The sequence below is a fragment of the Amblyomma maculatum genome, chromosome 10 (genome assembly GCF_055883805.1).
Source record: "Amblyomma maculatum isolate TAMU_Amacu chromosome 10, ASM5588380v1, whole genome shotgun sequence".
Lineage (NCBI taxonomy): Eukaryota > Metazoa > Arthropoda > Arachnida > Ixodida > Ixodidae > Amblyomma > Amblyomma maculatum.
Window position 1 is genome coordinate 153871924 of NC_139353.1, and position 15845 is coordinate 153887768.

Sequence of the window (15845 nt, forward strand, 5' to 3'; positions counted from 1 at the left end):
ATGGCTGCATTGATGTTGTTCAACACAGCCTCTCCAAGCTTGAAAATCAGGCCAAGAGCCTCATGGCCGATGTGTAAACTATGTTTGCAGCGATTGCAAAGTGCGATCGTAATGTGACTTGGCACCGCAACTAGTGATTCACAACTAAGTTACGTGTCTGGTAGCACTACAAGAATTCAATTAAAAAAAAAAGCCACGAAATCGTAAAAATAATTAGCTTACCATTAAGGTTTTAGAAGCAGCCAAAGCTATAAAACATCACCAGCAGCAATATCCCTAAGAAATTTATGCTTGTTTGACAAAGGGTAACAGTGGCTGTGAATAACAAGTCTGTCTGCGAGTGTCGCTGTTGAGATTAAAAATAAATGAAAAGCAAACGAGGCATTTCTGAGTGGAGTTGAAACTGGTTGAACAGCAAACAGAGCAGTTATTTGTCCTCACCAGAGCAGAACCACTTGTGTTTTTATGTCATTTGTTTTGATCTTGGCTTAGCTATGTCTCGCTTTCTAGACACAATGACTTGTTTATGTCCGCGCCATCAGCTAAGCACTTTCTTTGCATTTACTAGATTTGTCACTCATACTGAAATGCAACGTAATAGACACTTTTTGCTATATTCTTCAGACTAGTGGACACACCTATGATAATTCGTGATAGGAAGCTCTACAAATTGGAGAACCCAACGTGCACTCCCAATGCTCGCATATGCAGTCGCACTTGTGCTCTTCGTGGCAAGCCTGAAGAGCTTCTCTATGTTGCATTCCCACTGCAGGGGCTTCTTTTAGTCAATTCATAGCTGACTGACCTGTTCTTTGTTTTCTGAAGTTGTAATTAATAATAACGGCACAGGTGTGTCTCTTTTTTATTTTCACCGTAGCAGCTACTGAACCTGGCGATGGATGGTGCCGCATATATTGTTAAAATGTCTGTTATAAGCAAGGCTGAGTGCCAAACTTTAAGGCTAATTTGTCGTTTATAGCCAGTTGTCTTCTACATCCAATGTCTGTTAAAAAGAAGGTCCAATTAAAGAAACTCATAGGGTGACCAACCATTTGGGTGAATGGTGTCTCTTATAGCCAACTGTCTGTTACATCCATGTCTCTTATAACGGGGTTCAGCTGTATTACCTTAGGCACAACCAAGGAATTTCAGGGAGTCCTTGTGACATCTGATTTACAGTGGAACAGGTACGTTAACTATATTGCAAATAAGGCAGCGTCAGTTTTGGGTTTCTTGAGGACGAATTTCAGTCATCTTCCAAGTAACTTAAAACCCCAACTCTACTTCAGTCATGTTTGACCGATACCTGAGTATGCATGTGTTTGTTGAGACCCTCACACAGCTGAGCTTATAGACAAATTAGAAAAAATCTAGAACAGGGCAGTCGTTCTTGGAAATTATAGCCGGAAACTTAGCATAACAGAAAGGAAACATGAACGTAAATGGCAAGAGCTAAAGAACCGTAGAAGAAATGCTAGATTAAAATTTTTTATAACATTTATTACTTTAAAATAGGCATCTACTGCAAAAAGTATATCCAGGCACCAAATTATATATAGAAGCGACTGGACCACGATTTGAAGGTCAGAAAACTTTCATGTAGGGGTGACGTCTTGCGTTAGTCTTTTTTTGTTAAAACTGTCCGAGAATGGAACAGTTTGCCATCAAGCATTATGTATATGCTGATGAACAATGCTTTTTACCATGCACTAAATGATATGTAAAGTCATAGTCAATGTTTGTAGCCCTCCTGCTGTAATGCCCTACGGGCGATGCAGGTAACCAATAAATAAAAAAAATAATTGTATGCACAAATCAGGAAACAAGCATCTTAATCACTTTCGCTCTCAATGCAAACAAGAAAAAATTAGCACTCATTGGGGCCTTGCCAGAGCTATTATACAATTGGTAGCATGTGCATCTTAAACATTTTCTTTTCTGTGGCATTCATGTTACATTTTATGAACAATTTTTGGCACTTCAGGGCTTGAGGCCTGTGTTTGAGTGCATTGCTCCCTGTATACACGAGGATTTGACAGCATTCGCGTAGCATGCGAGGCTTTTTCACACCTAGAGGGAAACGGGGAGTGCATGTGAAAATTTGGGCTTGTTGGTTCGTACTTCTAAGCTTTAGCGCACACAAGACGAGGGACTGAGAACGAGAGTGTCCCCTCGTTCTCAGTCCCTTGTCTTGTGGGCGCTACAGCTTGAGAGTGCATGACTGCCGTGCGTTCAGAACCACTGACACCGTGACCCAGCGAAAGTGGGTCGCACCAAGCCCGCGCATTGGAAGAGTAGCTAACCATGCTTATTAGGGAGGCATGTGCATTTGCTGCTGATTCTCCCAGGCTTTTTGATGGCAGTGGTTCACAAAAGCACTGGGTTCACGCACGTCCAGCTTTCCTGTAAGTGTGAAACAGCCTGTAATCATGTACAGGGTCGTCCACCCTTAGTGCGAACAAGCATGCTTTCTTCAGAGTGCCATTGTGTCCGAGATTTATTTATTTTTATTTTTATTTTTATTTATACATACTGCAGTCTTGTTCAAGACCTTAGCAGGGTGGGTACATAAAAATAACATACATAAAGGCAAAACAATATCAGTAAATTATTTCAGGTGTTCTTCGAATAATTTTAATGACTTCTGCATGACTGCGTCGTTAGGTTATTCCAGTCAACTATGGTTCGTGGGAAGTAAGAATACTTAAAGAAATTAACTCTTGAGGTTAGAGGTGTTACTGTTTTGTCATGTCGTCTTGTTTTGTAACCTGTCGAGAAAGTTAAAATACCAGATGTGCCAATATTGTAATGTCCTGTAATCAACTGAAAAAAGAACTTCAACCTACATATGCGATGCCTCTCACTTACTGATGAAAACTCACATCGTTGAAGCAATTAGGTAATCGAGCAATGGCAGTATTTATTTAAGATAAATATTGCTGCTTTCCTTTGGATGCGTTCCACTTTGTCAATATTCGATGCGGTGGGGTCCCAAATTATGACGGCATATTCAAGTGTTGGGCGGATTATGCTGTTGTATGCGAGAGAGCGAACGGTTGTTGTAGCTGATTTTAAAGATCATCTAAGAAAAAGTTTACGGAGGGCGTTAGCTGTGACAGTGTCGATGTGTTTTGTCTGTGATAAATTATTAGGGATCCAGAGACCGAGGTATTTGAAATGTATTACTTCTGAAAGAGTGATGTTGTTAGTGCTGTACGGGAACAAAAGGGGACTTTTCTTCTGGGTGATTCGCACGAATACAGTCTTTTCAAAGTTAATTGTCATCTGCCATTCTTCACACCATGCTATTACTTTTGCAAACTTGTTATTTAATCTTATTTGGTCCTGGACAGTGTAAATAGTGCAATAAAGTACACAGTCATCTGCATACAATTTAACATGAACGGAAATATTATCAACAATGTCATTTATAAAGAGTAGGAACAGTAGAGGGCCTAGTACGGACCCCTGGGGAAAGCCAGAATCATACAGGTATGGTGTCTGAAGATGTGTTATTTAGAGAAACGAACTGATGTCGATTTTTTAAGAAAGCCTATATCCAAGCTAGTAGTTTCTTATTTATTATGTACTCAAATTTGTGAATTACTTTATTGTGTGACACTTTATCGAAAGCCTTTGAAAAATCCATGAAAATTGCGTCTGTCTGTTTCCCTTCATTTATTGTATTTGCAAAGTCATGTATAGTTTCAAATAACTGAGTAGTTGTAGAGTGATCGTTCCTAACCCGTGCTGTGCTTTGGAAATCACGTTGTGTTTCTCGAGAAAAACAATTAAATGCTTATGAATTATGTGGTCGAAAATTTTACAAGATGTTGAAGTAAGAGAAATCGACCGGTAGTTGTGAACGCGTAATTTGTCGCCTGTTTTGTGTATTGGTTTTGTTCAGGCAGTTCCCCAGTCGTGCGGTATAGAAGAATTGTTCAGAGACTTATTATAAAGTACACACAAATATTTAGAACACCATTCCACGTAGCGCTTCAGAAAGGCATTAGGTATGTCATCAGGTCCAGGGGATTTTTTCACGTCAAGGTTCAGTGACAGGTTGCAAACACCAGCCTCATTAATCACCACATCAGGAATTGAAGGTAAGGACATGTGAAACTGGAAGATAGCCATTGTCTCTGGTAAAAACAGTTTTAAAATTATTATCGAACGCCGAACTAATTGCACCATTATCACACACACCCACACCATCTATCGAATACAAACTGGGAGATCGAGAACTAGAAGTTACAAGTCGCCAGAATTTCTCGGGAGACGTCCGAATGAGCGATGGAAGTACCGTATTATAATATTTATCTTTATCATGATTAATTTTGGTTTTAGTTGCTGGGTTACGTTTTTTATTAATGTTTTCAAATTGTGGCAACTGGAATGTTTTGACCTCTTCTTCAGCCTTTTAAGCTGCCGCTGTAAACATAGCGTGTCCCAAGTAATCCAAGTATTATGACATGTTTTTTTAGCAATTGTTGGTACAAACTGTTGGATGCATTCAAAAATAATGTCTTTGAACATAAGCCACATGCTGTTGACATTACAATCACTTATTTGGAATGCGTCGAAGTGAAATGCCAGCAGATCAATTATTGATTCATCATCAGCGCGAGTAAAATTTGGATAGAACTGAATGTTATTACAAGCACTGAAATGTAGACTGTTTAAATATAACAGGACTGCTTCGTGATCAGAGATACCACTCAGAACGTCGCATGTGATGTCATCACTTATCAAGCCACTGACAAAGAACGAAACAAGAATCGACTTTGAATTCGCTTGAATTCTAGTGAATTTACTTACAACCTGTAACAAGTCGAACGACGTAAATGCAATATCTAACATTTCATTTTCAATAGCACTGTTCAAGGGTGATGAAAATGAGGCCCAGTTAATGTTCGGTAGGTTAAGCGAGTATTAATCTATCTCCTTGTTTTACATGTAGTTGTAGATACGTTCTTTAGAACAATAACAGAAGAATTAGGAGGTCTATATATGACGCCTAAAATATATCGAACCTTGTTAATATAGACTTTGTAAAATAGGCTCTCTACATCCAGGATATCAGGCATTCTAAAAAGTTTTACAGATGACTTGAAGATCATAGCCACTCCACCCCCCTTTCTATCGCGATCCTTGCGAAACACATTGTAATCTATTGGCACAAACTCGCTGTCATAGATTTCAGTACTTAACCATGTTTCGGTCAAGACCGCGATATCCGCGTCTTGTGAAAGTAGCAAGGACTCAAGCTGTGCAGTTTTGTTTAAAACACTACGACAGTTAATGTTCAGGACTTTCAGTGTCTGTGTTTTCGTTTTTATACGTCATGCACTACTTGTAGGAACTTTCATGTGCCTGTTCTCTTCTTCATTCCACGAATGCATAGTGCTATTTATGCTTAACTTATCGAAAATTAGTTTAGACTTGGCACCCTTCGCTCTTTCCTCAGATGAGCTCTGCCAAAGTTTTTTCCTAGGATTGCGAATCCTCATAGAGAAATCTTCAGTAATAGAAAACTGTGTTCTCTTTAGCTTCTTACATGTTTTTATTATCAGACTTTTTTTTCTGTAGTCTCGCAGTTTAATAATAACAGGGCGGTTCGTGTGGCTGCCTTTCTTTTTTCCTAGCCTGTGACACCTTTCTATGCTGTTAATATCTACCCCAAGTTTTTCTTGGAACACTTGCATATTCAAAGCTTCTGCAAGCTTTTCTGTTGTTTCTTCCATTTTTTTCCTCCAGTCCATAAATGATCGAATTATTTCTTCGGCTTCGATTTTCTTGATCATCTACTTTGTTGAGACGGTAAGAAACATTTTTTTCGAGTTTTGTTACTGTCAGTTTAAGATCACTAACTTCTGTTTTTAATGCGTTCATAACTGTGACTTGAACTTCCAAACTGGCAATTCGTTCAGTAATGACCGTAAGTTTTTCGTCAAACATGGTCTGCTTTGATACAAGAGTATTAATAGAATCAGTAATGCTGATTTGTCGTGAAAGAAGCTGTGACAACATTTCTTCCTGTGTTAGGCCGGGGTTAGATTCAACGTTACCGCATATTTGTAGGTTTTTCTTGAACGAGCATACATCCGCTAAAAATTCACTAACACAGTTTGGGCAGGGCAGCAGCAGCAAAAATTTATTGTCACTACGATAGCAGGAAGCAGGCAGGTAGCGACTAATCTGCACCATGAAGCAGAACGGGTTTATAAGCGAAGTGCCCATTGCGCTGCTGCCAAGCCCACTGATCTGGAGGCCCGGTGCGCTAGGTCTTATAGCATCCTGTGATCCGGTGTTTTGTGACGTGGCCATAGTAGACGCATGTGCAGATGGTAGAACAACAGGTAAGAGGATCTCGTTGATTTGACACCGATCGCCACGTGCTGATAGCTTCGCCTCTCTGGTCGATGTGATAAGCAGCTCCGTCGACGCAGACACGCATGGGTATAGCGGTAGTTGTAGTGTTGCTGCGAGTACCTGTACCATGAAGCAGAACGGGTTTGTAAGCGAAGTGCCCATTGCGCTGCTGCCAAGCCCACTGATCTGGAGGCCCGGTGCGCTAGGTCTTATAGCATCCTGTGATCCGATGTCTTGTGACGTGGCCATAGTAGATGCATGTGCAGATGGTAGAACAACAGGTAAGAGGACCTCGTTGATTTGACACCGATCGCCACGTGCTGATAGCTTCGCCTCTCTGGTCAATGTGATAAGCAGCTCCGTCGATGCAGACACTCATGGGTATAGGGGTAGTTGTAGCGTTGCTGCGAGTACCTGCACCATGAAGCAGAACGGGTTTGTAAGCGAAGTGCCCATTGCGCTGCTGCCAAGCCCACTGATCTGGAGGCCCGGTGCGCTAGGTCTTATAGCATCCTGTGATCCGATGTCTTGTGACGTGGCCATAGTAGATGCATGTGCAGATGGTAGAACAACAGGTAAGAGGACCTCGTTGATTTGACACCGATCGCCACGTGCTGATAGCTTCGCCTCTCTGGTCAATGTGATAAGCAGCTCCGTCGACGCAGACACTCATGGGTATAGGGGTAGTTGTAGCGTTGCTGCGAGTACCTGCACCATGAAGCAGAACGGGTTTGTAAGCGAAGTGCCCATTCTGCTGCTGCCGAGCCCACTGAGATGGCCGCACATTGAAACAAAGTCGCCGACCATGCGAAGCCCCGCCTTTGGATCTCTTTATACCCGCACTGCTTTGACGTGTGGCCGCCTTGGATGCACTTTGAAGAGTGCAGGCTTGTTTGCACTTAGAGTGGACGACCCTGTACATGTGCCACCTTAAGAGGGTACACACACGAGAAGTGCCTTGTAATGACCAGCTGTGTGTAAGTACTCTCACTCCGAGTGTTCACCCGCCTGTGCAGATCTGCTATGGCATCACCTATGGGCAGGGTGCACACTCACTCGCTCAGCAGCTGGGTGTGAAGCGTGGCGAAGCGGACACCATGATTAACCAGTTCCGGAGAGCCTTTCCAGGTGAGCTCCTCTTGAGTTGTGCTAGTAATGGTGTTCCACAGTGGCCCATTGCTTGGTCTCGTACTGTCATGCATTTTCAGGACCTTCAAACACAGCATGTTGCCCAGTATGGGCAGCTAAGAGCGAAACTCCCTTGCAGTGGCTCGAGTAAACCATCAAGCGTTTTTGCGAGAGGGAGAACTTTGCGTTCTTCAAGAAAAGAAAAACAAGTATGGGACTTTTAAGTCACCGTAACAGAAGAATGCAATAGCACTTGGAAACTGTGTTGCTGCTGTAGGCTTCTTTCATTGCAGTTCAACCTGCTCATTGTTGTATTGCTTAATTTTTTAGCAATTATAGGTGCCACAACCGTTGGCTATGTCACATGACCAGCACATCTTCCAAGGGATCGCGTGACATCACACATCTCAGCAGCCAATCACTGCTCAGCAATGTCACCTGCCACCTACCAACATAGCCATGAAACTCCTTGATTGGTTGAGAGGTTGAAGACAGCATGTGGTTCCCTTACATCAGAGACCCCACTTGACCAGTCTGCACTTGGCAGTCAGGCCACCAGACATTGTGACCTGATTGCTAGTTGGTTGAGAGGATGATAGCCTAAGGTGATGCGACTTCTCTTGACCAATAAGGGAATCTTGTGATGCACACTGGCTCTTGTGGTGTGAACTTTAATGCTGTCGTATCACATTAATAGCATTAAGTTGCAGAGGACAAGAGACAGAAGAAGGAAACATCACCACCACCACAGGATGTACTGCTGCATCGATAACTGTTCTTTTTTTTGTGATTCAAGAGGGGGATCTTGCTCTCAAGCCTGACTTTACATTCCTAAGAGCGGAGGAGCCATATCAGGTGCATGCAGCAGTTAAAGGTATAACTACAGGTGCACGTACGTAGCAGGAAAAAAATAAAAAAAAATGCTTGAACATCACTGCAGTTTTTATTTGGAAGAAAATTTTTCCCTTTTTCCTAGTTCTCGGGGATGGCTGCCATAGCAAAGGGTGGTATGCTTATTCCTTCTGTTTCTTTTCTAGCTCTAGCAATTGCTTTTGTTTCTTTTTTTTTCAGGTGTGGAGTGCTCATGCAGCAGGTTGCTTGGATTTTCGACACCTTCGCATGTGCACTTAGCTTCTTAATGGGGCATCAACATACATCAGGCATGCTACAACTCGGGGGAATTTTAATGCAATGAACACAAACAGAGGTTTGATGAGAGGAAAGGAGAGCAGTGATTCAAATGACCTTGCCAAAGTGCTGAATATCTCAATCTCAAAATAATTTTGTGGCATGACATAGGGGATCTCTTTCCCACCCTGTCACGTGCAGGCCTGCAGCGCTATGCCACCCAGCTGGTGGAACGTGCCCGAGTCACGGGTGAGGTCCGTACTCTGCTGGGCAGGCGGCGTCCCTTGACCAACCTGCGCAGTGTACATGATGCCGATCGGGCGAAGGCCGAGCGCCAGGCACTCAGCACGGTCGTGCAGGGCTCGGCTGCCGACCTGCTGCGGCAGGCACTGGTGACGCTGGACAAAGCTCTGGCACAGCACTTTTCCGGGTGCCAGGGCCTCCTGCCAGAAAATGACGGACCAAAAGGTGCGTGGCCCCTGTCGCATTCATTGCGACGGGAAGATCAGCAAGGCCTAGAGAAAGCGGCGCGGAATGACCTTGACCCTATTACTTGCAGTTTCACTTAGTGCAGTGGAGGACGGAAGACTGCTGTATTTCTTTTTCTTTCTAGCGGAGAGGAAGTTTCGTCTCCAAAAGCAGTTGATTGTAAGAATATTTTTGTAGGCTGGTTGATGCATTACTGAAATGGGGCTATGGAGCACAGGCAGACCACAGGCAGCACAGGCAACCCAGTAAGGAACAAAATGACAGGACAGAGCGCTCTGTCCTGTCACTTCATTGCTTCCTGTGTTCGTCTGTCTGTGTTGGAAATCAATTTCGGTTGAGCATAGTCCTGTGTCGAAGTTTCAGTTTTAAACAAAACAAAGCGCACCACAGTATATATAATTGTTGCAAGTGTACACAGTTGATTCCATTTGTCTAATGCCTTCAAGCAGTCATTCCTAGTGTGGTGCGAATGAAAAAAACATTTCATCAAAGTTGTTTTGCAGTTGGCAAGAAGGTTGTACCTGTGCTGTTCACAGGTTCAGTCGGCTGTGCCCGACGGCAAGTTCATCAGTGAAAGCGAGTAATAGCTGTCTTAAAATCTTGCTTTATTTCGTTTGCACAAATCCACAAGTGCTTTAGACAAGTGTGGTCAACTCTGTACTTTTCCCAGCGGAGCAGGTGTGCGAAAGGGTGGAGAAAAGTTGTTAATTTCAGTTAGTACAGGGTGTGGTAAGCGTTTGGCAATGAACAGGCAAAAAAAGGCTGAGACACTTGAATTAGGTTGTTTATAATCGTTTAATCTTTTGTTCCCTGTCAACCGTGGCCCCTACATAATGGTTCCTCAGGGGTGAAATAATATAATGATGCCAAAATCAGTTCCATTCCACTGGTGATGACGTCAAAATTGCGTACCATGACGTTAAGGCATCACTTTCTACGAAGAGAACCAATGAAATATAAACAGGCATAGCCAAACGCTTTGCCTTGTTTTTTTTATGTTAACAATAGCCCATAAAACGAGTTTATTATTGAAAAAAAATTATTTTTTAAGAAGCTAGTAGGAGAAAGATGTATAATAAATTCCTGTGACATCATGCAACACAACCTCATTATGCATATATTCAAAATTTGGCCGACCAATCGCTGAAAGTGTGACGGCATGGAATCGTATTTTGATGCAATAGAATCGCTATATTATTCCACCCCAGGCTAACATCTGGGAAACTAAGAGGGCACTTGTTTGGAGTAGCATGGTCATGGATATTTTCAGTCATTCATTCTTGACCTCTATTGCTGTGTGGGATGGTGTAGAGCTTTTTCTAACACATGGCCTCCCACATGCTGTGGCAATAATTCAGGGCTTCACAGTTGTGTTCAGTACCTCAATGTAAGCAACAGCACTGGCTCTGGCACATTGAAGAAAAGCAAGAATGAGGAGACATCACATTACCGCTCACAACTCTGAGGATCTTTAGTGATACTGGAAATTTTGTTTGTATGATATTTGGTTCATCTTTGATGCCTTTAAGCAGCCATTGATAAATTTTGGGTCTCAGCTTGTACGAACACTCTCATTTGAGCAAAGCAGCAATGCTCCAGGCTCCTGTCGAAGTTTCAGTTTCATCTGGAGGCATTTGGCTCTGGTCAGGGGCGGCTTTTTTTTTTGGTTTTGTCAGGCAAGAGCTGTCTTCGCTGCATATGACTTGTTCAGAAGGTCCTCATGAATGACACATCTGATATAGGGGCCCCATGACCTACTGGGTGAGAGCCCTGACGTACTTCTCAGGGCTGTTGTCAAATGGCACCTTAAATGTGACTGATGAATTCCAGCACCTGATATTGGGGTGAGAGTGCTAGAAATGTTCTTCTTTATAAGAAGCAGCATCTACTTCACTCTCGGCAGCCTCCAGTTCCTTCCATACTTTAAAGACAAAAGACAGGGCAACCTTCAAGAATGTTATGATCAATCAATCAGGGCGGCGTGCAGCCAAGGGGATGATGACAGCATGAAATTCAACAAGGTTGACGACTGGGCGCTACATGTGCAATCCCGAGAGTGTAAGTCGGAGCATGACCCGTCCCTTTGTGCGCCTGATTTCAATAATATGGGTGTAGTTTACAGAAATGGTAATCAACTCTGCAGAGAGTTGGTTGAAGCGTTTTACATTGCTAAAGCCGAGGACAAGTGTGTGGCTAAGGCGTCGGTTAACCTTCATTGTAAGGAATTTGATCTATTAGAAACGTCGTTAGTTAGGCCTTGACTTTGAATTGGCTTTGAATTTTCTTCTTCATCTTCTTCCCAATTTCCTGCCATTCCACCGGTTGGGTTGTGCGCGTGCTTTTCGGCAGGAGTCTTCGTTGTTTTCGTCTGATCAATAAACATTCAGTTGCTAGTCCAGCCTTGTCCTGTCCTCTTCTTTCCCGAGTCTTGTCCTTTGGCTGGTTAAGTATGATGACAGCATGCCTCTTCTTATTCTGACTTAGCTGAAGTTTTGGCATGCTTACCTGCAGCAAATAATGTATCTTGAACTAGATCACACAGGATGATGTATCACCAGTAACATGTGTTCTCAGATACTTGCCTCACCCTGTGCAAACACTAGATGCTGCACATCTAGTGTTTGACTAGAACAGCTTAACAGCCTGTGATATGCTCATACAAAATGAGTAACCAGATGTTAAATGTGAGTTCACACTTATGTGTGGATGGAATGGGGCACGTTTTGGCATTATTGCGACTTGTTTCCTTCATTTTTCTTGCATAGGGACAGCATGCTCTGAGTTGGGAGAGAGGAGGAGCGATTCAATGCTTATCAAGCTAGCTCAAAAATTTGTGCCTTGAAGAGAGGACCGGTGTATATCTATTGCCCGTGCATGTTTTGTACTTTAGTGAAAGCTTTTCATAGTCCCTTTAGTTTCAGTTTGGAATGCCTTGGGTGATCTGACGCCTGGGTCTAGAGTGCTCTGCCATCCTCTTTCGTTCAGGATTGTTCCCTTCAGCTGTGATATAAATAAGGGCCAGTATAATAACGGTAAACACATAATAAGACTTCTTTTGTCTATGCAGTGTTTGTGGTTTTCACCACCTCAGGCAAGAAGGCATGGCACATTCATGAAACAAGGCTATCTTGCTGAATTTAAAATGTTTTCATGTTTTGTTCGGAGTACCCACAAAGTGCTGTCATTTGAAATTCTACTTTCAGCGGGTGTTCAGTTTACATGATTTATAGTCCAGGAGTTCACAAAGCAGATCCTCTGTGCTACTTCTGTACTTTCTACGAGCACCCATGCTGTCGATCGAGTAACCCACCCTTTCAAAATCTGTTATACTTATTGGTATGTGCAGAGGCACATTATTATGCTTCTGCATATGCCACTGTCACGTCCACAGAATGACATGACAATGTCAGCTGTTCAGTGCAGGCGCCCGACTCACTAGGCCGGCCGCAGCACGTTTATAATATAACAGCCACTAAGCACTTTTGCATTCTTTTTAAAGCCTCTTGATGCTTTCTGTTAAGCATCCATCTTTTGTTTTGAGGTTTTGTTCTTCGTTGACACATGGTGGTGCATGCACACGTGAATGTGGCAAACGAAAGCATGCACGCTCAGCTGAGATTGTTCTCACTCTACAGTTAAGATTTCCGAGTTTGAGAGAAATGAGCATTTATTGAAAAAAATGATTGCTGAAGGCAAAACTTGCAAAACTGAACAAGGCTGTGTAAAAAGAAAAACGGCAAGAGTCCATTCTCAAACAACCCTGACCATTTGGGGGTGATGAAGTGCGCTCTTTGGCACATCAAAATGCTTGAAAACCACTGATCTACATAGCTATTTGTCAAGAAAATCACAGCTCAGTGGTAACCTCTTCCTTTAATTTCACAAGCTTTACAAACATTCCCTGCAACCACCATTTTGAGGCTCTAGCTACTGCACCAAGCTTCAGTTTAGAACGCAGTAACATAGCTTCAGTTTTGGGACACTACAGCATGTTTTAAGGCGAAAGCCTTACTTCGCTCATGATGAAAATAGTGTGGGCAAGATCTATCTGTGACACATTGCTGTGGTTCTGTCTAACTTCTAAGGAAAATAGTGATAGTGATGGTTAAAGACATTTACCGACGAAGAGAATAGTGATATTGCTGATGATAGTGACAATGATGACAGTGCAGTTGTGTCCGGCAGTCTCGCTCTAGAAAGAGAGACTCCCTTTCTCTCTCTCTTTCTCGAGGAATCGGGCGTCACAAGGATTGCAGCAGTGCAGCGCCAAAATGCTTTCGCCTTGCTGCACGTGAGGTGATTTAAGCGCTCCCCTGAAATTTTTTTTTGACACCCTTGGTTTTCTCTTCCTTTCCAGGTGGGGCGTTCATGGTTCTTCAGTTGCACGACGAGCTGCTGCTGGAAGTGTGCCAACACGACTTGCATGCAGTGTCTGTAGTTGTGCGCGAGTGCATGGAAGGAGCCGGGCAGCTGTCAGTGCCTCTCGCAGTGCGCATTCGTGCCGGACCAAGTTGGGCAGACTTGAACGAGTTGAGGCTGGACTGATCATACAGCTGGACATATGCACCGTAGCACATAAACATATGAGACAGAAGAAAAAGATACACACATGTTTATAGAAGTAGTAGCGTGATTCGACGAGTTAGTAATGATTCATCGCATCGAACAGAACAAGAAAACACAGGGACAGAAGAAAGAACAACACTGGACGAGCGCCGACTCTCAACTAACTTTATTCACAATGGTACACTATACCTGTATGCATGAGCGAAAAAAATCACAGAAAAGGAAAGAAAGGTATAAATACATATACAAAGTATAAGATAAATAGAGCACCTTTTTGTCATTTTATATGTTTATGTATTGTTTGCTTGTCTATAAAACTTTATTTCTTAATCCGTGATTTTTTTCGCTTATGCATACAAGTACTTTGTACCATGGCAAATAGTCAGCTGTGAGTCAGCGCTCATCCTCTGTCGTCCTTTGTTCTGTCCCCGTGGTTTCTCGCGCTGTTTGATGCAGTGGGCACATGTTTATCTTCACTTGTCCCAGGTATTTTTGCACTACAGCCTATATATGCTATGGAATACTGGCAACCCTGGTGTGTTGACGTTTGTGCCGTTGTGGAGTCAACTGGAAGCCGAGTGAATGGCTGTGGACCCGGTGCGGATAGTTTCCGCCACTTTCAATGTATTGTGCATGGTTTTAGTGTCAAACCTCGACATTTGTCACGCTGTAGACCCCTTGAAATTTGGTAGTGCACCTTGATTGCATGCATACATGGGGTCGGACATCAAAAATGTTGGTCTTGTTTGCTTTATTGTCCTATTCCCGCCAGTTCGTGCACTGTATATGATGGCCGCTTGGACTTCGAGATGGGGCTGCAGCTTTCCATCAGAGTTTGTTATGTGAACACATCAGGTGAACTTATCATCATTTGTGATGGAGATGGGAGCAGTTATGGTATAAGTGTATTCATTCAGTACTTTGCTCGTACTTTTGGGTGACAACTACTGTTTGTCTAGTAGCGATCTGCATATGCAGTAAATGTCACTTTTAATTATTGCACAGATTATTGCAGTAACAGCAGAGTTTTGGGTTATAATTTATATATTGCATTATATGTGCTCTGCACACTCATTGCTGTGCTAAATAATAGATGCAGTTTAATGTATTTACAACTCTTACGTATATTCGAGGACAATTGAGAAATGTAGAACTCACGGTGATAGTAATTTAATTTAAGCACTCTGAAATGAACTCTTGATGCCGAGAACTAAACTGAAGCGCTTCTACAATGGAATGGGAAGGCCCCTCCCAATTTAAGTCCTTGGAGGGCCGCTGTAATTGTCTTGCACTATCTTGTATGGTATTTATTTATTTTGGGCATGCATGCACAATACTTTCTTAAATCGCCAAACTTGACGCCAGATAGTGGCTGATTGAACTCAAGAGCATAGCTTTTTGACACTTCCCTGCTTTACACAGAGTACTTGTATTGTAATCTAATCCTGGATTGCAGTACTAGCAACATTGCTGCTGCAGTCTGAAACTGAAAGCTTTTAATTGCTCTTTTATATGTGGCAGGAACCTTTTGCATGTGATTTGGTTAGGCCTTATACAAGCGATAGCTTAAAGCAATAGGATGCTATTTAATATGGTATGTGTTGATGTTTTAAAGAAATGACATTTTTATTAGCATGTAACAAATTGCAATTAAATGTTAGTGTGGTGATATTTTTTTACAAAAGTTTTCTGCAGTTCTGCAGTTTAGGTGAATTTTTGTACTTTTTTCCCTCTGCTATAGAAATCGGGCCCTGTCAACTCAGTCACAAGTAGGAGGAATTCTGTTAACCTTGCTTATTTTTTAATGACTTTACTTGTTGAGTGCCAGTTTATTTTCGTGCCAAATTAGTGCTCAAGAGCTCTTTTTGCGCTTGAAATAAATGAATGTTTTTATTTTGATTTCTTTATCCTCTTGCACCAGTGACACTTTGTCATTATCATTTATAATTTTTAAATAGCTTTTTCGAGTACCTCAGTGCATTTTTAACACAGGCCCCATTCACCGAAAATCTGACGGTGTTGGTGTTGCGAGTGAAACAGGTGGTAGCTGGCAGCTGACATGGCTGTGCATTGACTGTACAGCCTGCCAGAATCCTTGCATTCAAGTTACCTCAATTCCACGCAGGCATGTTCATATGGCTTGCTTAGAGCAGGGTTTTACA

At 42.5% G+C, this 15845-nt stretch overlaps 1 protein-coding gene across 3 annotated transcripts in view; it reads left to right on the plus strand.

Moving 5' to 3' along the window:
• LOC146177741 (DNA polymerase theta-like) overlaps positions 1–15576 on the plus strand; it is a 159225-nt gene extending 143649 nt beyond the window's left edge. For all 3 annotated transcript variants that reach the window (XM_084580568.1, XM_084580571.1, XM_084580569.1), the window contains exons 23-25: positions 7389–7500; positions 8830–9096; positions 13475–15576. In XM_084580568.1, the coding sequence (XP_084436694.1) occupies positions 7389–7500; positions 8830–9096; positions 13475–13662 (567 nt within the window). In that variant the 3' untranslated portion in view covers positions 13663–15576. The remainder of the gene's footprint in view (positions 1–7388; positions 7501–8829; positions 9097–13474) is intronic.
• The last annotated feature ends 269 nt before the right edge of the window (positions 15577–15845 follow it).